Source organism: Oryctolagus cuniculus, chromosome 5, assembly GCF_051225735.1.
Source record: "Oryctolagus cuniculus isolate XC-2025 breed Fujian yellow rabbit chromosome 5, ASM5122573v1, whole genome shotgun sequence".
In the NCBI taxonomy this organism is placed as follows: Eukaryota; Metazoa; Chordata; class Mammalia; order Lagomorpha; family Leporidae; genus Oryctolagus; species Oryctolagus cuniculus.
The window spans coordinates 153165819-153188444 of NC_142871.1; the positions used below are offsets into that span (position 1 = coordinate 153165819).

Sequence of the window (22626 nt, forward strand, 5' to 3'; positions counted from 1 at the left end):
ATGCTCACAGAATAAATGCCCAGAATTGTGAATATTTTGTGTTACTTGGCCAAGAGTGAGTTAAAATTGCAGAAAGAATTTAAGTTGCTAATCAACAGACCTCAACATTTTATTCTGCCTTGTCTTATGGACCCAATTTATTAACAAGGGTTATTTAAATGTGGAAGAGGGAGGCAGATCAGAGTCACAGATCTGAAGATTTTCGGATGCTGGCTTTGAACAAGGAATTGGAGTCAGGAGCCAAACAGTGCAGTGGCCTCTATCAGCAGGAAAGGCCAGGAGAGCAGTTCTCACCCAGAGCCTGCAGAAGGAATGCAGCCCTGACAGCACTTGGTCCATTTCAGACATTGACGTCTAGGAGGTGAATTCCTGCACTTGTTTTAGTTCACTGTGGTTGTGGCCATTTGTTACAGCAGCACTAGAAACCAAATGCAACAACAAGAGATCTTCAAACATTCACCCATGGGAATTTTTCACTGACCTCCAGCTCTGAAATGCAGACCAATTTCTCCACATAGAAGCCCTTCCCAGGTTGTCTGTCCTGACTGGCAACCCGGGTTAGACTGTCTGGTGTCAACATGTAGGAGACCATAGCAACGCAGACTTCAGGGTAGTCTACTTTCAGTTGGCTCAAGTTAATTCTCTACTCTCTGCCTTCACAGGAGCAAAATTTTCCACATAAAGGATATAGTTGCACAATTTTTTTCCCTCTTTTTTTCTTTATATAAACCCATAACTACAAATGCAGGATGAAACCAATGCTTTATTCTTTTGAAACTGATTGTTTCTCGTTAAAGCACAGTTACAAGGATTCAGAAAAGAAAAAGAGGTTTGCTTTCTAAAATGAGATTTTATTGAGATGTAACTTATGTATAATAGCATTTACCCTTCTGAACCTTGCAGTCAGTTGTAGTACAGTCACAAGGTTGTTCCGTCAACACCACTCTCTGATTCCAGAACATCTCAACATGCCAGAAAGATGCCCCATCCTGTTAGTAGTCATTCCCCTCTCCCCTCTTGCAAGCCCCTAATCTTCCTATTTCTACAGATTTGCCTATCCTGGATATTCCATACAAATAGAATCAGACAACATGTGCCTTTAGTGTCTGGCTATTTCACTTTGCATGATGTTTTCAACATTCATTAACATTGTAGAATGATCCACATTTCCTTTTAATGGTTGAATAATATTCCACCATACAATTATATGTCACATTTGGTTCATTCATCAATTAATGTACATCTGGGTTATTTATACTTCCTAGATATTATGAATGATGCTGCTATGAACATATCTATACATAGTTTTGTGTGTACATATGTTTTTGATTCTTTTATAACATCCCTGAGATTGACAGATCACTATGTGGATTCTCCCCTCCCCCCATTTAGGATTCTGGCTCTTCAGGAAAACTTCCTTCTGCAATTTAAAATGGATGTAAGTAGCAACGCATCTCTATGGGGATTTATGTCTTTCCTTTTCCTCTATGGATTTGAAAAGAAGACAAGAAAGGAAGGCATCAATTTTTCTTACCTTCTAACTTATCTGGAGACTGACAGGCTCAGAGTGGAGTCAGAGGATCTTACGGGCCATTGGTTCAAAGTTTAGAAAAGTTGCCCAAGACGCTGGATGAATGGTACAACTGAAGTTTCATATTCCTGGGCTGACGTGTTTTCTCCACACAGGCTTGTTCTACTGAAGAAAGGAGGAGAGACTTTGAGAAAATCTTTGCGCACTATGATGTCGTAAGTGTGCCTCTTTATACTGTGCTGCCCCCCTGGAGGCAGGGCGCTGGCTCAGCCCCGTGCGGCGGTCCTCATGACCTCTTGTGATGCCTAGCAATCCCACACCTGTGTGGGCAGGTCCAGGTACCCTCAGCTTTGTTAGGTAACTTCTGACAGTAAGTAAAAATGGTCTAAAGGCAAATTTATAGTTGGAAGGAGAATAAAATCATATTTTTTCCTTCTTGGATCTGTATGAGGCAAAGTTCCTCCCACTTGTAGGACTAAAAGTCCATTTGTCAAAAAGCAAATACACACAAGAACCCCTACATCCAACCCAAAGAAACAGAGGCAAAGTCATACCTATTTAGCATAAAAACCGTTTCTCTCATGGGATCAATTATTTACATTAAAGGAGAAAGTAATGTTTCTAAAGCACAAAGTGTTATAAATAAATAAATTGAGTTGCTTGAGGACATGGTAGGACAATATAAGGAGGAAGAAAAATACACAGGAAATTGGGATGCCGTAAGAGCTCGCTCCCTAGATGTAGCCAGATTAGAGTGTTGCTTGGGAGAGGCAGCACTGTGTTGTGTTTAAACATGTGCCTCCATGACCAGATACTGAATTGCGAAACCTGGCTTATTGGCTGTGTGGCCCAGGAAGTTCCATCATCCCCCTGCTCTGTTTTCCTGATCCATAAAATGTGGGTAAGGATGATAATAACCCCTCCTTTATGGGGCTGTTATGAGACAGAGTGTGTGGCATTTAGCAAGTACCATATAAGCATGTAGTAAATGTGCCAGTGGCATTTAAAATTTTTTTTTTCTGTGCCAGTCATTGTGCTTGGCTTTTTTTTTTTTTTTTTTACTTATTTGACAGGCAGAGTTAGTGAGAGAGAGAGAGACACAGAGAGAAAGGTCTTCCTTCCGTTGGTTCATGCCCCAAATGGCCGCTACGGCCAGCACTGCACCGATCTGAAGCCAGGAGCCAGGTGCTTCCTCCTGGTCTCCCATGCGGGTGCAGGTGCCCAAGCACTTGGGCCATCCTCCACTGCACTCCTGGGCCACAGCAGAGAGCTGGCCTGGAAGAGGAGCAGCGGGGACTAGAACACGGTGCCCATATGGGATGCTGGCGCTGCAGGCAGAGGATTAGCCAAGTGAGCCACGGCGCCAGCCCACCAGTGGCATTTTTTTTTTTTTGACAGGCAGAGTGGACAGTGAGAGAGAGAGACAGAGAGAAAGGTCTTCCTTTGCCGTTGGTTCACCCTCCAATGGCCGCTGCGGCCGGCGCGCTGCGGCCAGCGCACTGCGCTGATCCGATGGAAGGAGCCACGTACTTCTCCTGGTCTCCCATGGGGTGCAGGGCCCAAGCACTTGGGCCATCCTCCACTGCACTCCCTGGCCACAGCAGAGAGCTGGCCTGGAAGAGGGGCAACCGGGACAGAATCCGGCGCCCCGACCGGGACTAGAACCCGGTGTGCCGGCGCCGCAAGGCGGAGGATTAGCCTAGTGAGCCGCGGTGCCAGCCCCACCAGTGGCATTTTTAAAATGACATATTGAAGATTCAAGATTAAGGAAAAATGAAGAAAATGGATGAGTTGTCATACCAGAAACTGTAGAGAGAGAAGCAAAATATCTTTTGTTTTTAGAAAAAGATTGTTTATCTTAAAGGCATAGTGAGAGAGAGAGAGAGAGAGAGAGAGATCTTTTATGAGTTGTTTCACTCCTCAAATGGCCACAACATCCAGGTGGGACTAGGCAGAAGCTAGGATCCAGGAACTCCACCTGGGTTCCCTACATGAGTGGCAGGGGCCCGAGCACCTGAGCCATCAGCTGTTATCTTCCTAGGTGCACCAGTGCCAGCCCCTGTGAGAATTAAAATATAGATTTTTCAATTCAACTATATTGGGGCCGGCATAGTAACGTAATGGGTTAGCCCACTGCGTTCAATACTGGCATCCCATATGGGCACCTGTTTGAGTGCTGGCTGTTCCACTTCCGATCCAGTAGAAGATGGCCCAAGTCCCTGGGCCCTTGAATCCATGTGGGAGGCCTGGATATAGCTCCTGGCTCCTGGTTTTGACCTGGTCCAGTCCCAGCTGTTGCAGCCATTTGGAGAGTGAACAAGTGGATGGAAGATATCTCTCTCTCCCTCTCTCTAACATTGGCTTTCAAATAAATAAATAAATAAAAGCACTAGGTCATCCACTCAATCATAGCACAAAATATAAAAAAATTCAGGCTATCTTTCAGAGGATCAATTTGATGTGTAATTAACACCTAAAACGAAGACTAGTATTTGAGTGGTTAATAAAGTCAGTGTATATCATGTGAATAATATTTGCAAGTGCCAGGGAACTCCATACTACTGGTTCTCATTTAGTTACATTGAATCATTTGCAACAAATTTTGTTAATTCATGTTGAACATTCACATCCTACATGAAGAACATACATTAAAACATGCCAAATCTGTAGTCCTAAGAGCATGCCGACTTGTCTATTTGCCTAATTTGTCATTTAGCTTTTTGACTTAAGAAAACTGCATTTGCTTGATTGGATCTGTGTATCTTTCAGAGCAAGACGGGAGCCCTCGAAGGCCCAGAAGTGGACGGGTTTGTCAAAGACATGATGGAGCTTGTCCAGGTGACTTCACGAGGCTGTGGGGCTGTTCCCATAGTGGCCTGGGGCTGGCATTGGGTGATTCCTTTGTTTGTTTGTGGGAATCGCTGAGGCTTCAGGTCACTACCAGAGAGGAGATCTAGGGGTGGTGGTCTGTTTAATAACCTTTGAGATTCTGTAAAACCTGACAAATCTCCCTTGCTTTCTTATAATTGTCTGAGTTTCAGTGACATAAAGCCACTATAGAAATATCTTTTTAGCCGGCGCTGCGGCTCACTAGGCTAATCCTCCGCCTTGTGGCGCCGGCACACCAGGTTCTAGTCCCGGATTCTGTCCCGGTTGCCCCTCTTCCAGGCCAGCTCTCTGCTGTGGCCAGGGAGTGCAGTGGAGGATGGCCCAAGTGCTTGGGCCCTGCACCCCATGGGAGACCAGGAGAAGCACCTGGCTCCTGGCTTCGGATCAGCGTGGTGTGCCGGCTGCAGCGCACCGGCCGCGGCGGCCATTGGAGGGTGAACCAACGGCAAAAGGAAGACCTTTCTCTCTGTCTCTTTCTCTCACTGTCCACTCTGCCTGTCAAAAAAAAATAAATAAATAAAAATAAAATAAAAAAAAGAATTATCTTTTTAGCATCACTTAAAGATCACTTATTTGACCAAAACAGCATGGTGCCATTGTGCATCTTATTGTTTGATTTTTTTGATTACGGAAAATTCTTTTCTCCCCATGGATTGGGTTATTAGAATAACTAAAAATTTCAATTTAATTTTACATAATAAATTTCATATTTGGGATTCCAATTATTTTATTTTACTTTTTTTCTTTAATCCCTAGCTTAAGATATGGCTGTGGTTGTGGATGATGAAATTTAGATTACACACACGTTTGTAGCACGTGGCTGTTTTAAGTAAGGTTGACAGTGTTTCAGGACCGTGGCCTTTGTCGCTCCCCCTCTTCGTGGAGGAACGACACAGGACCCTGCGCTGTTCTTTTGTCTGCTCGGCCCTCCCCGGGTTTGCTGCTGGTTCTTCCTGGGTTGGCTACCGACCCTTCCACCTCCGTGGAAGGGCGGTTCCCCCTGCCACATTCCCCACTTCCGCGGGGGAGCGGCACACCGCCGGCCGGCTCTCTCGGGGGCTGCACAGGTGTTCCTTCAGATAGATGTTACTGGTGCATGTTGTCTCTCTCCTCCTTTATAGTCCTCTTCCACCAATCCCAACTCTGCTACCCACACGCCGAGTACGCTGCTCTCCGCCAATCAGGAGCAGGTCCTACAGTTTATTGGTTGAACTAGAGGCAGCTGTGTAGAAGCTGTTTCTCCCTTCTCAGCGCCATATTGTGTGAGAGCAGATGCATAGAATAAGTCTTAATTCCAGTAGCTTAGTCTAGTCCGAGCTGCTCCCAGTTGCTCCCCACAGCCTTCTTTGCGATCCTCCCGAACTGTATTGGCTGCCTTCATGATCCTGCAAAACAAATACTTTCCAACTCCTTTTTTTCCACTGGGCCATGCAAGAACTGAATTCTATCCTCAGCGAGCTTTAAAAAGTTTTATTTATTGTCATTTGAAAAGCAGAAAGGGGAGTGGGGAGAGAATCAATCAATGTCTTCCATTGGCTGGTTCACTCTCCAAATGCCCATGACAGCCAGGCGTGGGTCAGACTGAAGCCAGGTGCCTGGAACTCAGTCTGGGTTTCCCACCTGGTGGCAGTGACCCAGCTGTTTGAGTAGCTGGCTGCTGGCTGCCTCACCTTTCAGCGTCGGCTTTGACAGGAAGCTGGAATTGGGAGCCAAGCTAGTGCCTGAGCCCAGGTGCTACAGTAATGGATGCATGTCTTCCAAGCTGTGGCTTCACTGCTGTGCCAAACACTTTCCCCTCAAGGGAGTTTCTGTGGTTTGTTCAGGATGGTGATTATATCTCGATAGGCCCAGGCAGTAACAAATTAAGAGTAGCAATGATTGTTTTTGGAGTTGCGGATCTCTTTGAAAATCTGCTTAAAACAGAAAAATGTTCAGAGGAAAATGTTCAGATACCAGTTTTTGGAGACAGGAAGTTCACCCTCTGTGCATGCATGGGCAGGATGCTTGCTGAGGTTCATAGGCGGGAAGACAGAGATGTCTTTCAGGCCTCACAACTTTTGTTATCTCTGCCCCTTCCCAGCTGGCCCCGGGCCGCTCTTTGCCCTCTTCACTTGCTGCTTCCAATGGACATTCCACAGGCACTTGCACAGCCAGAATAATCGAAGGGTGTGGGTGTAGCACTGCCTTTTACATTGATCGTTAAAGACAAATCCCACTGTGTTTGTTATCCGTTCAATGCTGTGTAATAGGAACTGAGCGATTACTGATGGAGATCAAAGTCGCCTGGCAGAAAAGATTTGCCGAAGTGGAGTTCGTTTGCTTCTGAGAGAGTAGATGGGATGGTGCGCTTGTGTTTGAGAGTTGCCTGCTCTGGGCAGGGGAGCTGGGGCCAGTGACTGCCTGTGCGTGACGTGGGGGCTTCAGATCCTAACAGAGCCGCAGGCAGAGGCTTGGGCTCCTGCTCCTCCCCACAGTCTGCACTCAAACCAAGAGTGAGTGTGGACGCCAAGCCAGGATGAGCATTCATCGGTAGCCAAATGCATCTTCCTTCTTTTGCTTTTCCTTTAGTTTAATTTTATCTCTGACTTTTGGGAAATAAATCTGTCCTGTGCTTAAGGTATCATTGTTGCTAAAGAACTTTTTTGGCATCTTGCATCGTTACCACAGGCCTGGGCTGGGGCTCTGCTGGAACCAGAATTCACCAGATGCACAGAATTTGGACCACTAGTTCTTGGTGGTGGCCATGGTGGCAGTGCCTGATCCTCCTGTTATGTCCCTTCATCCTCCCCTCCCCTCCCCTCCCCTCCCCTCCCCTCCCCTCCCCTCCCCTCCTTTCTCTTCCTTTTTCTATCAAAAGAACATTTTGGCAACTTTTTCAGAAGAGAGAGTATTGAATGTCATACAGCATCTTGGAGACTGAGAAATCTAAGCTTTACCTGTAGACCAGGTGTGTATCTGTGGGCAGGTTACACAGCCTCATTGACACCTGAGGCCTCATCTGTGAAATGGGCACCATAGTATTCACTTCCCCAAACTGTGTGATGTTGAGGAATAACAGGAATCTCTGGGTAACCTACCATATTTATGACCTCTCTCTGGGATACGGCATGACGTGAAAAAGGCAGTCTACATTATTTTATTAGGACAAAGCTGATCTTCCAAGTACATTTCTGAGCTTGAAAATAGCATTTAGTAGGGAATTCCACAAAACGAGTCAGCAGCTCAGTGTGCACCTGTACCTAAGTTCTAGTGAGCAGGCCTGTCTGAAATACTGGTGTAAGGAAAGCTAGTGCCCGAAACAGCTTCTAAAAGACAGGTGTGCTGTGGCAGGCAGTGACTGATTAATGAACTAATGTTTTAGAACTCATAGCTTAAATTATTTTGCTTCCTTTTCTGATCATAAAATTGTTCCTGCATATTGCAGAAAAAGATTGACAGTGAAGGCAGGTGAAGGTGAAGAAGCTGATGAGAACTCAAACAGAATCCAGGTGCTGGGCTCGCTGGCGTGGGTTCCAGTGCTGGTTTTACCTCTCCCTGGCTTTACCTCTCCCTGGCAGCGAAAACTTGGACAAGTCAGTTAGCATCCTCACCCTTCAGTTTTCTCACCTGGAAGATAGGAATACTCATATTTCGCCCTACATCAAGCTGCCAGGAAGCTTATAGGAGACAGCCTCCAACAGGCAATTCATATTGTGCTGCCCCACTAGTTACTCCCTGTAACAATCAGTTATAATTAAGACCTCAGCGACTGTTAGCTGTTGTTAGATCTGTATCACAGACTGACTGTGGGAACCAATGCAGCTTTTAGTGACCATGACCTTTCCTATCTCAGGTGATTATTCTAAGAGGAAGCCTGGATGTTGTATTTGGTATAATTCTGCTGGACTCTCTCTCATAAATCATCCTTTTGAACCTGGGTAATTGGAATAATTTTCAGTGATTCTGCCTTTCAGTTGTCAATGAGTCAGGCAATGATTTCAGATGGTCAGAAGAAGAGAGAAAATTCAGACCAGCAACATAGCAGACAAGACATTTTTCCAGAGAAATCTTAACGACCATCAGAAAAATTCTAGACCATCCAAAAGATGAGTTGGAAAAAGGGGGTCAGTCTCGCTTTGTGAGGGACTGATTGTGTCCCCAGCCCTCTATTTTTGTGGGGGCTGGTGGAACAGCAGAGACACCTCTCAGCGTAAGCACAGCCTGTGTGGGACAGCGTGCTCCTGAGGACAGAGGCAGGCTAAGGTCAGGAATGTGGGAACAGCTTGTAGGGGTTCCCCAGCTGATTTATGGAACCGAAAGATCTGCCCAGACTGCAGGAGCGGGTGCGCTCTGAAGCCAGATAGTTAAGGGTGTGCACCCTCCTCCTAGTCGTCATTGGATCTTTGTTAGTCTGTGAGGTTTCATAAAATGTGAAGTGTATTCTCAAAGGATGAGAATTTAGATTGGCTGAGTTTGACACTTCTTGACTTTATGAGTATCAGCAGAGTCCCCCCTCGTGGCTTGTTGCTATCTGTTTTCATTCAATTAGAGAGGGCCACAGGACAAATAAGCCCATATCTGGAATTTGTTTGAAAAGCAGTTCTCAGAGCTTGCCTTGGGTTTAGCAGGGAGCTGGCCCAGTTTCTCAGGTTGCGGTAGTAATTCTGAAGTAAGCTTCCTCTGTAGTCTTTTAATTCTTGGACAGCAATGTATAGTGACTGCTGTGTTTACTTTGCATTAAGAAAATTACTGGGTTACCGGAAGACCCCTTTCCCTGACCTCTGGAAATGTCACCCAGGCCTGCACTTGGTCAGCCTGACAGAAGGAACAGACACAGTTTCATGTTTAAAATTTATTTTTCATTTTATTTGAGAGAGAGAGAGAGAAAGAGAGAGGGAGAGAGATCTTCCACTTGTTGGTTTCCTCCCCAGATACCTGTAACAGCCAGGGCTGGGCCAGGCTGAAGCCAGGAGCCTGGAACTCCTTCTGTGTCTCCCATGTGGGTGGCAGGGACCTGAGTGCTTGAGCCATTATATGCTGCCTCCCAAGGTGTGCATTAGCAGGAAGGGGAGGAGCTGGGATTTGAACCAGGCACTCAGATATGGGATGCGGGCCTCATAGGCAGCACCAAATGCCTGCCCTGGTTTCCTTTAATTTAAAACCACTTTGTTGAGATGTGAAAGACATTGCATGCAATTTGATATGTTTGGAGATAAGTATACACCCACAAGAATTTGTAAGAGTCTGTGATTCACTCAACACAGCAAAAAATCAACAGAAAAATTTAGAACTTAAACCAGAAAGTGGAAAAGACAGACATTCAGGATCTCCTAAGGAGAGGGAGAAATGTGAACGGGGGGGCCGGCGCTGTGGCTTAGGGGATTAAGCCGCTGCCTGCAGCACTGACATCCCATATGGGCACTGTGTCAGGTCCCTGCCGCAATGCATCTGGCATCTGGGAAAGCAGCAGAAGATGGCTCAAGTATCTGGGCCCCTGCACCCACATGAGAGATCCAGAAGAACTCCTGGCTCCTGGCTTCAGTGTGGCCCAGCCCCTGCCATTGCGGCCATTTGGGGAGTGAACCAGTGGATGGAAGACCTCTCTCTCCCTCTTTCCCCTCTGCCCATTGACCCCCCTTCTCGTAACTCTGCCTTTCAAACAAATAAATCTTTTAAAATTTTTTAAAAAGAAACATGAACAGTAATGTTGGAAGCCAATTAAATGGACAGCTAGAGATGATCTGGATGCATGGCTGAGGGGATGTGAGTTCCACTGCAGGCTTCCATATGGTTTTTTATTTTCCATCATAAACCCCTGTGTGGTTACCCTTGCTGTTGACAGGAAGGTAGTTGGTGAGAGGGGGCAATATCTGACCTAAATGATAACACATGATCCTCTAAAGAGCTAGCCCTTAGCACAAAAGTTTCTTTTCAAATTGTAGAAACTATACATCATAGCAAAATCTGAAAAAAGAGAAAAGATACTTCAGAAACATGATCTCTACTTGTTAACACTAATGACTGCCTTCTCTCCTAAGTGTTTTGTAAATATTTGAAATTATATTTGAAAGCATTTCCCAGTAATATTCAATGACTATAGAATATTTCACCTGCTGTTAGATCATAATTCATCTAAACACTCCCCTGTTGCCATTCATTTAGATTGTTTTCCATGTGTATGATTCAAAATTGCACTGTAATGAATATTGTTGTGCATGGATCTTTCTCTGTATTCAGCCTTGTCCCAGGAATAAAATTTCTCAGTGAAGAGGTTTTCATGCTTTAAAATTCCTGGCAGCCATTGCTGAATTTTGGCAGGGACCCAAGTACTTGAGCCGTCACCTGGTGCCTCCCAGGCAATAGTGGGAAACTGGAATTGGAGGTGGAGCCGAGACTTGGATCCAGACACTCTGATACGGGATGCAGGCACCCCCAAGAGATTTTTTTTTTCTTTAAAATTTATTTACTTGAAAGGCAGAGTGACAGAGAGGGAGAAACAGAAAGAGCAATCTTCCAACTGCTGGCTCACTCCCCAGATAGCCACAACAGCCAGAGCTGAGCCAGGCTGAAGCCCGGAGCCTGGTGCTTGATCCAGGTCCCCACTTAGGAAGCAGGACCCTAAGCACTGGGGCCATCATCTGCTGCCTTCCAGCTGATGCAGTAGCAGAATGCTGGATTGGAAGCAGAGTAGCAGGGACTTGGATTGGCATGGATATACGAGATGCAGGCACCCCCAGTGGTAGCTTACCCTGTCCCTCTTCACACGCATGATGCTCCCAGGCCCCTCTCTTCCTCTAGGAATTTTAAGAAGATAATCTTATTATGCCCAGAAATTTAGCCTTCCCAGCCCCACCCTGTAGAATCTTTGCCTTCCCACATATGGTCTGATGCTTATCTTTTTACACTCAGGAAAGGTGAAAACACCCTTTTTTCTTGAATAATTTTTTTTTAGATTTATTTATTTGAAAGGTAGAGTTACATAGAGGCAGAGGCAGAGAGAGAGAGAGAGAGAGAGAAAGGTCATCCATCTGCTGTTTCACTTCCCAAATGGCTGCAATGGCCAGAGCTGAGCTGATCCAAAGCCAGGAGCCAAGAGCATCCTCCAGATCTCCCATGTGGGGGCAGGGGCCCAAGGACTTGGGCCATCCTACACTGCTTTCCCAGGCCATAGCAGAGAGCTGGATAGGAAATGGAGCAGCTGGGACTCGAACCTGCGCTCATTGGATGCCAGCAGAGCAGGCAGTGGCTTTACCAGCTATGTCATAGCACTGGCCCGTCTTGAATAATTTTTTTAAAATTTAAAAATTTTAATTTTAATTCGTTTTTAACAGATTCACTGTGCTTTGTACGTGCATTGTAAAAACATAATAATATTCCCTCCCTCCCTCCATCCCTCCCTCCCTCCTCCCCCCTCTCTCCTTCCTTCTCCCTTCCAAGAGATGACTTAACTGCTGTACCAAATGCCCTCCCAGCTTATTTTCAAGTTACATAGTGATGGCAGGTGCTAGCTAGAAGGTGCATGGGGCAGGACTGGCTCTGGATGTGGGATTTATTATCATCATTTTTTTCAGACAAGCAGAGTCTTGTTGGCAGGGTTCCAGCAGTAATGTCAGTCTGCCACTTGAGGGGTTCCAGGCATCAGAGTGGCCAGTAAACAGCAAAGTGGAGGCAGAGAACTCATTGTCATTTTGCACATAGGATGGAGGTTCAGGTGGATTAAATGCTGTGGGTGCTGGAGAGCTCTCCTAAGTAGATTACAGTGAACTGTGTTTGCCACCATGGGAGTGATCCTTCAGTCCCATGGGGATCAGAAGGTGGTGGAGGGCCTTGGAGTCATGACGATGGCCCCGAGAGATTTGGGGAATCGTGGTTAATGGGAGGCTTGGACATTCGTTTTTATTATTTTAGACAAGTTGGAATGTACAAGAAAGGGAAGCAGGTGATAAAAGCATGAGTGACACATTGAGGATTGAGTCACTCACTGATTCCATAGAAATAACTGACATCAACTATAGAAAAACACTGAGTGGAGTGGGCCAGCCCCGGAGGTATCCCTGGTCCCGAGTTTCAAGGGGGGCGAGAAGAGTATTCTTCAGTGAATTATCTCATTTCCATTCTCACACCTTCTCATGAGATGGATAATAAAAAGTTCATTTTTACACAAAGGTTATGGTATGATGCAGGGATAAAGATATGAGCTCTGGGCCCACTTGCCTGAGTCTGCATTGTGTCCTATCAGCTTCGTGACAGTGGGCAGGTCCTCACCCTCCTGGTGCTTTAGTTTGTCCTTCTGTAAATTAAAGGTGAAAGTGGATACAACCTTGTGGGTTGTTCTGAGTGTTAAATACGGGCAGAGCTCTTAGACTGGCACCCTCCTGCACTTCAGTTGGTCACTGGATAGGAAAATCATTCCTAACACTGAGGCCCAGAGTGGACATTTGGCCTAGCAGTTGAGATGCTGGGGAGGACACTCAAGTCCGGGACTAGAGAGCCTGGCTTCAAAGATCCCCAGTTCTGCTGTTGACGTCAGCTTCTTGCTGGTGTAGACCCTGGAAGCAGTGGTGACAGCTCAATGGAGATATGTGGATTGAGTTCTCAGCTCCTGACTTCTGGTGGGGAAAAAGAAAAGGTTGAGGCCCTAAGGGTTCTAGGTGGTTTGTCTTCTGTGATCCTTGCCTGGTTGACATTTTGTGAGCAACTTGGCATTCAGGTTCTGCATTCGGGTCTCGTGACTTTAGGGAGTTACCTAGCCTTGAAAACATACACAAAAGACCCAAAGCAACTTCACATACAGCTGTGTTCACACTACCCTGTGCATGTTCACACCCCAAAATATTTCCCATCCACTTAAAGGAAGCAATTACTCTATCAGAAAGCAAAGCCTATTATTCTTCAATTAGAAGAAAATACTTAGAATAATTTGAATGAAGTTACTACATTGGCAAATTAATTCATGCTATCATGTAAATGACCACCACTTGGGTCTTCGAAGGGTGAGGATTTGCCAGAAAGGATGTTGGGGCAGGGACAAGATGCAGCACCAGGTTTTTAAAGATACTGAAAACTGAACATCTCCACGTTACAAATGTACAACAAATGAGCTCCTAAATGGGACCTCCAAGCCACATGTTGCAGCCAAGAAGCTATTGTATGTGATGGCCTCGCAGCCTTGTCATTCGGGGCACCCTACAAGGAGGAGGGAAGTTGACCGCATCCGTCTTTTAATCTCAGACTTCTCCACTTCTTGAAGTCTGTGAGCCCTGCCCACTCCACACCGAGGTTCACGCTTCCTGCCCTGCCCTCTGGCTCTCTGCTTCTGCTCCCCTCTTCCTTTCCCCTTCAACACCTGCTATCAGGGATGGGTTTGGCGTCACTCACTTACGCGTGGGAGAGTACAGATTCGCCTGTCTTCATGTGACTCCGTAGTTAAGGAATGAAAGGTTTTGTTCCCCCTGACTTCGTTGTTGTTGCTGTTGGAAGTGAGGCAGCCTCAGGGGTGGGCTTGGAGGAGGAGAAAGCTGCTCGCCGCCCCTAGAGTCAAGCCCTGCTCACTCAAGCAGCTCCCCCGGGAACCAGCGGGCTGGAAACCTGAGCAGCTGGGCGTTCCTTCCTCAGTGGGTACTGACTCCTTACCAGCCTCTTCCCGCTGAGAACAGTGTGAAATGGGAGTCACAGGACGAGGAATCAGAACGCTGCCACGACCTCCTAGCTCGGCAGGCTGCCTAAGCTCTCTCCGAACCTCAGCTTCTGAACCGGTGAAGAGGTGTAATTATGGCCTCTCAGGGTTAGTGTGAGGAGTAAACCACATGGCCAATGGGGAATCAGTTCGTTTAAGCATTGCTCGCTTTGGGAGACCTTTCCTAGCCAAGGCATCACCATTGCTTCTTAGCCCCTGCAGTATCACGTGGAAAAAGCCCATTTCACACCCCAGCACTGTAATGTTTCAGTAGATTTTTATTCAGTACAATCGTTTTTATCCCTAGAAATCTTTTATTTAAGAAATAGCAAACCTCATACACTTCATAATTATAACTTTAGGAACATGGTGCTTCTTCCCACCATACCTGCCCTCCCACCCACTCTCCCACCCCTCTTCCTCCTCCCTCTCCTTTTCACATTCTTATTTTTTACCAAGATCTATTTTCAACTAACTTTATACACATACGATTAACTCTATGTTAAGTAAAGAGTTCAAAAAATAGTATAAAAAATTTGTTCCTCAACAGTGTAAATAAGGGCTGTTCAAAATCATTGCTTCTCAAAGTAAAAATTTCACCTCTATAGATTACCTTTTAGGTGCTCTGTTAGTCAGGGAGAACATGTGGTATTTGTCATTTTGAGACTGACTTATTTCACTGAGTATTATGTTTTCCAGTTTTATCTATTTTATTCAAATGACTAGATTTCTTTTTAACAGCTGTATAATATTCCATGGTGTACATATCCCATAATTTCTTTATCCAGTCTTCAGTTGATAGGCATTTGGGTTGATTACATAACTTAGCTATTATGAATTGAGTGCAGTAAACATGGGGGTACAAATAACTCTTTCATTTGCTGATTTTAATTCCTTTGGGTAAATTCCTGGGAGCAGGGTGGCAGGGTCATATGGTAGGTCTGTATTCAGATTTCTGACATATCTCTATACTGTCTTCTATAGTGGCTTTGCCAGTTTACATTCCCGCCAACAGTGGATTAGGGTACCTTTTTCCCCACATCCTCGCTAGCATTTGTTGTTTGTTAATTTCTGTATGAAAGCCATTATAACTGGGGTGAGGTGAAACCTCATTGTGGTTTTGATTTGTATTTCCCTGACAGCTAGTGATCCTGAGCATTTTTTCATGTGTCTGTTGGCCATTTGGATTTCCTCTTTTGAAAAATGTCTGTTTAAGCCTTTTGCCCATCTCTTATCTGGGTTGTTTGTTTTATTGTTGTGAAGTTTCTTGATCTCCTTATATATTCTGGTTATTCATCCTTTATGAGTTGCATGGTTCACAAATAATTTCTCCCATTCTGTGGTGGGCTCTTCACTTTGTCGAGTGTTTCTTTTGCAGTACAGAAGCTTCTCAATTTGATGTAATCCCATCTGTCAATTTTGGATATGATTGCCTGTGCCTCTGGGGTTTTTTCCAAGAACTCTTTGGCTATGTCAATGTCTTGCAGGGTTTCCCATATATTCTCTAATAATTTGATGGTATCAGGTTGTAGGTTTGGATCTTTAATCCATTTTGAGTGGATTTTGGGGTAGGGTATAAGGTAGGGGTCATACTTCTGCATGTGGAAAACCATTTGTTGAAGAGACTGTTCTTGCTCTAGGGATTGATTTTAGCTCCTTTGTCAAAAATAAGTTGTTGTAGATGTGTGGGTTGATTTCTGGCATTTCTATTCTGTTGCATTAGCCTATCCATCTGTTTTTGTACCAGTACCAGGCTGTTGTGATTGTAACTGCCCTGTGGTATGTCTTGAAATCTGGTATTGTGATGCCTCTGGCTTTGTTTTTGGTATATAAGATTCCTTTAGATATTCAGGGTCTCCTGTGTTTCCATGTGAATTTTAGCATAATTTTTTCTATATCTGAGAAGAATGTCCTTGATATTTTGTTGGTATAGCATTGAATCTTTAAATTGCTTTTGGTAATAAGGACATTTTTATGATATTGATTCTTCAAACCCATGAATGTAGAAGATTTTTCCTTTTTTGGGTGTCTTCTATTTCTTTAATGTTTTGTAATTCTCATTGTAGAGATCTTTGATATCCTTTGTTAAATTTATTCTGAGGTATTTAATTTTTTTGGTAGCTATTGTGAATGGGATTAATCTTGGAAGCTCTTTCTCAGCTATGACATTGTGTGTTTGACTTTTGTGTGTTCATTTTATATCCTGCCCCTTTACTAAACTCTTCTATGAGTTCCAATTGTCTCTTAGTGGAGTCCTTTGGATCCCCAATATATAGAATCATGTCATCTGCAAATAGGAATACTTTGATTTCCTGCTTCCCAATGTGATCCCTTTGATTCCTTTTTCTTGCCTAATGGCTCTGGCTAAAACTTCCAGGACTATATTAAATAGCAGTGGTGACAGTGGGCATCTTTGTCTGGTTCCAGATCTTAGTGGGAATACTTCCAACTTTTCCCCCATTCAGTAGGATGCGGGCCATGGGTTTGTCATAAATTGTCTTGAGTGTGTTGAGGAATGTCCTTCTATAGCCAGTTTGATTAAACTTTTTATCATGAAAAGGTGTTGTATTTTATCAAATGTTTTCTCAGCATCTACTGAGATAATCATATGGTTTCTGGTCTTCAGTTTGCTAATGTGATGTATCACATTGATTGATTTGAGAATGTTGAAACATCCCTGCATATCAGGGAAAAAAATGTAGCTTGGTCTGGGTGAGTGATCTTTCTGATGTATTGTTGGATTTGATTTGCTAGTATTTTGTTGAAGATTTTCGTATCTATATTCTTCAGGGAAAATGGCCTGTAGTTCTCTTTCTCTGTTGTATCTTTTCAGGTTTAGGAATTAAAGTGATGCTGGCTTCATACAAGTAATTTGGGAGAATTCCCCTCAGTTGTTTTGCATAACTTGAGAAGAAGTGGAGTTAGTTCTTTAAATGTCTGATAGAATTCAGCAATGAAGCCATCTTGTCCTGGGCATTTTGCTGTCAGGGTGTGTGTGTGTGTGTTTGTGTGGTCTTTATTGCTGATTCAATTTTCATCTTGGTAATGGGTCTATTTAGGTTTTCTATGTCTTCATGCCTAAATTTGGGTAGGTTGTATGTGTCCAGGAATCTATCCATTTCTTCTAGGTTTCCCAGTTTGTTGGCATACAGCTCCTTGTAGTAATTTCTGATGATTCTTTTATTTCTGTGGTATCTGTTGTTACATTTCCTTTTCAATTCTAATTTTATAAATTTGGATTTTCTCTTTCCTTTTTTTGGTTAATTGGGCCAATGGTGTGTCGATTTTGTTTATTTTTTCAAAAAACCAGCTCTTCGTTTCGCCGATCTTTTGTATTTTTTTGTTCCAATTTTGTTGATTGTTTTCTCTAATTTCAATTATTTCTTTTCTCCTACTAGTTTTGGGTTTGGTTTCCTGTTGTTTTTCTTGGTCCTTGAGATGCATTCATGGCTCATTTATTTGGTGCCTTTCCAATTTCTTCATGTAGGCACCAATTGCTATAAACTTTCCTCTTAATACAACTTTTGCTGTATCCCATAAGTTTTGATATGTTGTATTGTCATCTGTATTTGTTTCCAGAAATTTTTTGATTTCTCTTTTGATTTCTTCAATGACCCACTATTCATTCAGGAGCATGTTGTTCAGTCTCCATGTCTTTTTATCTGTTCTAGAAATTCCTGAATTGTTGATTTCCAGCTTCATTCCATTGTGGTCACAGAAAATGCATGATATAATTTAATTCTTTTGAATTTGCTGAGACTTGTTTTATGGCCTAAGTATGTGGTCAATCCTAGAGAAAATTCCATGCACTGGTGAGAAGAATGTGTGTTCTGTGACTGTAGGATGGAAAGTTCTGTAGATCTGTTTGGTGCATTCGGTCTATGGTGTAGATTAACTCGGTTATTTCCTTGCTGATTTTCTGTCTGGTTGATCTGTCCATTGCTGGAAGTGGGGTATTGAAGTCCCCATTACAATTGTATTTGAGTCTGTGTCTCTCTTTAGATCCATTAACATTTTTTAAATAGTCAAGTGCCCTGTAATTAGGTCCATATATGTTTGTAATAGTCACATCTTCCTGTTGAATCAGTCCCTTAATCATTGCATACTGACCTCCTTTGTATCTTTTAACAGTTTTTGTGTTAAAGTCTATTTTGTCTGATATTAGGATGGCTACACCAGCTCTTTTTTGGTTTCTATTAGCGTGGAATAATTTTTTACATCCTTTCAGTTTCAGTCTGTGTGCATCTTTGTGGTGAGATATGTTTCTTGTAGGCAACAAGTAAATGGGTTTTGTTTTTTAATCCATTCAACCAGTCTCTATCCTTTAACTAGAGTTGAGGCCTTTTACATTCAACATGACTATTGATAAGTAACAACTTTGCCCTGCCATTTTTCTATATATACTCCTATCTTTTACTTTGGATTTCCTTTGTACTTTTACTGGGAGATTTTCTTCCTTTACCTTTTTTTGTAGTGATGATCATGTTTGTTTTTCTGTGTGTAGCACATCCTTAAGCATCTTTTGTAATGCTGGATTGGTGGTGACAAATTCTTTCAATTTCTATTTGTTATGGAAGGTCTTTATTTCACCTTCATTCATAAATGAGAGCTTTGCATGGTATAGTTTTTTTCCTCTTAAGATTTAGAATATATCTCACCATTCTCTCCTAGCCTGTAGGTTACTTCTAAATAATCCTACAATCAATGTTTTGAATTCCGTTTCTGGCATTTCTTCAGTCTCTTCATCTTCACATTTTGGTATTGAAGTGTTGTGTTCTTTTGGAGCATCATGTTGTCTTCCTTATTCTTGCTTCTTGAATTGCTGCATTTATTACTAGGCATTTGTGGAGATACTTGTTGGTTTCTTTTTTGTTTTGTTTTTTTCTGTGATGACTTTTATCGTGGACTGTGCCTCTGTGGCTTAGTCCGCTTTTTTAGTGAATGTCCAGAGGCATGTGGTAGGTGTGGCCATGGAGCTCTGTTCAGTGCTCCAGGGTGAAGGGAGTGTTGCCTAAGGTGACACCCAGGTTGGGCATGGCAAATCAATCAATCAATCTCTCTCTCTCTTTCTCTCCCCGCCCCGTTTCTCTCTCTCTCTCCCCCTCCCTCCCCCCACTCCCTGTTTCTCTCTCTCTCTCTCTCTTTCTCTAATCAGAGAAGAAGGTTGTTCTGCTCTGTTGGCGTAGTCTCATGCTCACCTCTTCTCCTCCAAGCAGACCAATGCCTGGCTGCTGGCCCCAGTGGATATAGTATTCATCTATGCCACCACAAGAACCACACAAAGTATCTGTGCAGTTCCGGGTGTGAGCACAGTTCCCACAGCAATGACTTTCACCAAGGAATCAGGGAGCCCCGAGTGTGTGGAGCTGCCCATAGTGACTGTCCACAGTCCCAGCCACACCCTACATGCTCCCATGCAGCCCCAGTATTCACAGCCCTGGCACACAAGCCTCCCACAGTCATGAACACCCAGCCCCCTGTCAGCTCTCCAAGGCAGACTCAGGCATCTCCACTTGGCTGGTTGCTGGGCATACGGATGTGAGCTGGTGCGGGTGTTATGCATGTCCAAAATGGCGCCCACTGATTCTTGCCTTGTTACAGGATGCTGGTGCAGAGTGGGCAGAGAGAGAGAAATGAGCCCCCTTTCTCCCCCTAGGTTGGCAGGTACACTGTCCCCCACAGGCTCCAAGCCAGACTCATGCTAGGCTCTTCCCACAGCTTTATCACCAGTGGCTTGGCCTGCTGCAGTCTGGTCTCACCTCATTCTCCAGAGTTGGTGCTGATACTCTGGGCTGCTGGGGTCCTGAGTTGCATGCGTAGGTCCATAGTGTCCCTCTAATTTGTGTGTAGTTTCCTCTACTGTTTTCTCTCTAACTCTTTCTGAGACTGCAGTCTCTCTACTTTTAAACTATCTTCCCTGGACTAGAACAGTAAGCTCCCTCCTTGTTCCACCATCTTGGATCTTTCTTATCAGTGCAATTTCTTTTACAGCTAGAGGCAAAACGCTTCCCAGAGGGAAATACTAAAATGTGTCTCCTCTCATCAGAGCAGCAAGCAGAATTTGTGATCATGATCCTCTGCTTGGAGGCAAAATACCTTTCATATTCAGGCAGATTTTCTATCAGAAATGCAGGGGTCTGACATGACAACATGGGAAGGGAAGGCTTTTCGCCCAAAGGGACATGCTGAGAAGTGAGGCTGGGGTACGAAACTGAGCCCTTGGCCACATTTACGGGGTGAGGAGCCAGGCTCACCTCCTGCTCTCCTGTAGCCTGGCCTCTGCCAAGTGCCCTCAAGAGGCCATCCTGCCCCAAGCCTGCGGAGCATGGGAGGGTACTCCTGGGTGGGGCTGGCAGTGACAATTCTGCTTTTGTCATCCTCAGCCCAGCATCAGCGGGGTGGACCTGGATAAGTTCCGCGAGATTCTCTTGCGTCATTGCGATGTGAACAAGGATGGAAAAATCCAGAAATCCGAGTTGGCTTTGTGTCTCGGGCTGAAAATCAACCCCTAATCCCCAGACGGCTTTGCCTTCTGCTCCGGTTGTGTTTCTGTTTCAGTTGCATCTGCACTTACTGCTGGGGGCACAGTAGTCACATTTCCTCATAGCTGGTGTGGTTTTCTTTGGGCAAGGGTTGGTTCCCAGGGGTTTCCTCCCAGTGACTGGTGTAGTCCTGGCTCTCTGAAAGCCCTCTCCCTCACCCCCACTCAGCCTTGGTGCTGTCCCTCCCCTCACCCCCGCTCCCACCCCCACCCAAAGACTCAGCCATTGTGTTCACTCTGCCTTGCTTCTCCTTCCTGGCCACCAGGGCGGTGGGGACAGCCCAGTCTACCCATCTGTGCATCTCCTGGTGGACCTTTTGCTGTGTCTGAATAGTGTGGGGCACCTGTGTCAGTCCTGTACCTTCTGCAAATAGAACTGTAATGTGCAAATAAAAGCTGCTGTTGAAAACAAAGCTGTCCTGGGAGTTGTTCTCCGAGTTGTGACCTGTGCTGTGCTCTCCCTGCAAGGCTGACTCACAGACCAATCAGCCACCTGGGGGCAGGGGGCGGAGAAGGAGAATGAAGGCCACTGGCGCCCACAGCCCTGGTGCTCTGGGTTCCCGGCTGCCTTCCCCAGGGACAGTTCCTTGGAGTCCCAGCACGGAAGTAGGAGTTGCTCATAATCACTTTTTACTTGATGGGAAGACGGGAGCGCTCATCCTGGACTGGGCTGTGTGCTTTGCTGCTGCGTGAGCTCAGAGGGAAGAGAACTGGAGAAAGTGTTTCTCAGGTAACTCCAGCATCTCTTCCTACTCCACCCCCACCTCTTCCAGCCTAGTTGTCTGGAGAGCCTGGGCCGCCAACACCTTTTCCCTGCCTCCAGGAGCTCCTGCCCCACCCTGCAGGCCTGCTCTGTGCACTGGAAGGAACACTGGCCCCAGAGAGGGGTGCTTCCTCCCCGGGGCACAGGCAGCAAGACTGGTGTGGGGTCAGTGCCACTCTCCCTTAATGTCCTGGCGAGGCAGCACAGCAGTGGGACTCACCAAAACCAAGCCCCTGGGGACCAGGCGGGCCCATGTCCCTCTTCCAACCTAATTCTACCTCTAGCTCCAAACAAATCTGTCAAGGAACACCTGGAAATTTAACAGCAAAAGCCCCTGTTAGAGGCTTCCCCAACCCGCATACATGCCCAGAATAGTCCAGTGTGACTGATATGTGAACAACACCGCCGCTCTGAGCATGTTGCATGCTGGAAAAAAAAAAAAAAAACCCACAGTGCCTGTGCATGACAGCAAGCAGGGCGCAAACCAGAGTGCCACGTGCCTAGGAGAAACCACCTTGCCTTCCCAAGCCCGTGAAAGCACCTGTTCAGCTCCCATGGAGGAGCCAGTCTATGGAACCCTGGCCACCATGCTGTCTACCTGGTGCTCCAGCATAAGCTCCCAATAAACCACGTCTGGTTTGAACGTCGCTCTCTTGTCAATTTCTGTTCGCACTGGGCTGAAGAACCTTGGGTCAGTGACGCTGGCCCTTCATTTTCCAAAACATCTTTCCTGATAGCAGATGGTGCAGGAATTTCAGTCTTCGTGAATTGTTGCAGATAACCCAGGAGAATGGCCATGTTCAACAGCATATTCAGAACTGCTCCCAATGCCAGATTTCCATCCTCCACGGTGGTTCCCTCATCGGCCCAGCCTTGTCCTCACCTGCTTCTCCTCCCTTTGGGTCACCCTTACCTCCTGGTAGGTATCAGATATGGGTCGGAAGAGGACTAGAAGCTGACTTGCTAAGATAGGAAAGATGTTCACTGTAGAAAGGACAGCAGCGTTAATAAAGTAAGGTTGTAGCCCACCCCAACAGCAGGCGGGGAGGCCTGAGGAAGGCTTTAGCCTCCCAGGGTTGTAGGCAGTTGTCCTTTTATGTCCCTTACCTGGGAAAGGGCCATGTGTTCTCACAGAGACCCACACCCGCTACCAGGGAGTGGGCCTGGATGACCAAACAGCCCCCTTGACATATGCTTGTGCCCAATTTTTACCAGGTGCAGAGTTAACCATCAGTGTCCCAGTGGCT

The 22626-nt window shown here is 45.3% G+C and overlaps 1 protein-coding gene across 1 annotated transcript in view; it reads left to right on the top strand.

The window, feature by feature from the left end:
• Nucleotides 1-21029, top strand: part of SCGN (secretagogin, EF-hand calcium binding protein) — a 54632-nt gene extending 33603 nt beyond the window's left edge. The window contains exons 8-11 of the mRNA XM_008262479.5: nt 1393-1438; nt 1687-1746; nt 4301-4369; nt 20459-21029. Of these exons, the coding sequence (XP_008260701.1) occupies nt 1393-1438; nt 1687-1746; nt 4301-4369; nt 20459-20587 (304 nt within the window). The 3' untranslated portion in view covers nt 20588-21029. The remainder of the gene's footprint in view (nt 1-1392; nt 1439-1686; nt 1747-4300; nt 4370-20458) is intronic.
• Nucleotides 21030-22626: the final 1597 nt, after the last annotated feature.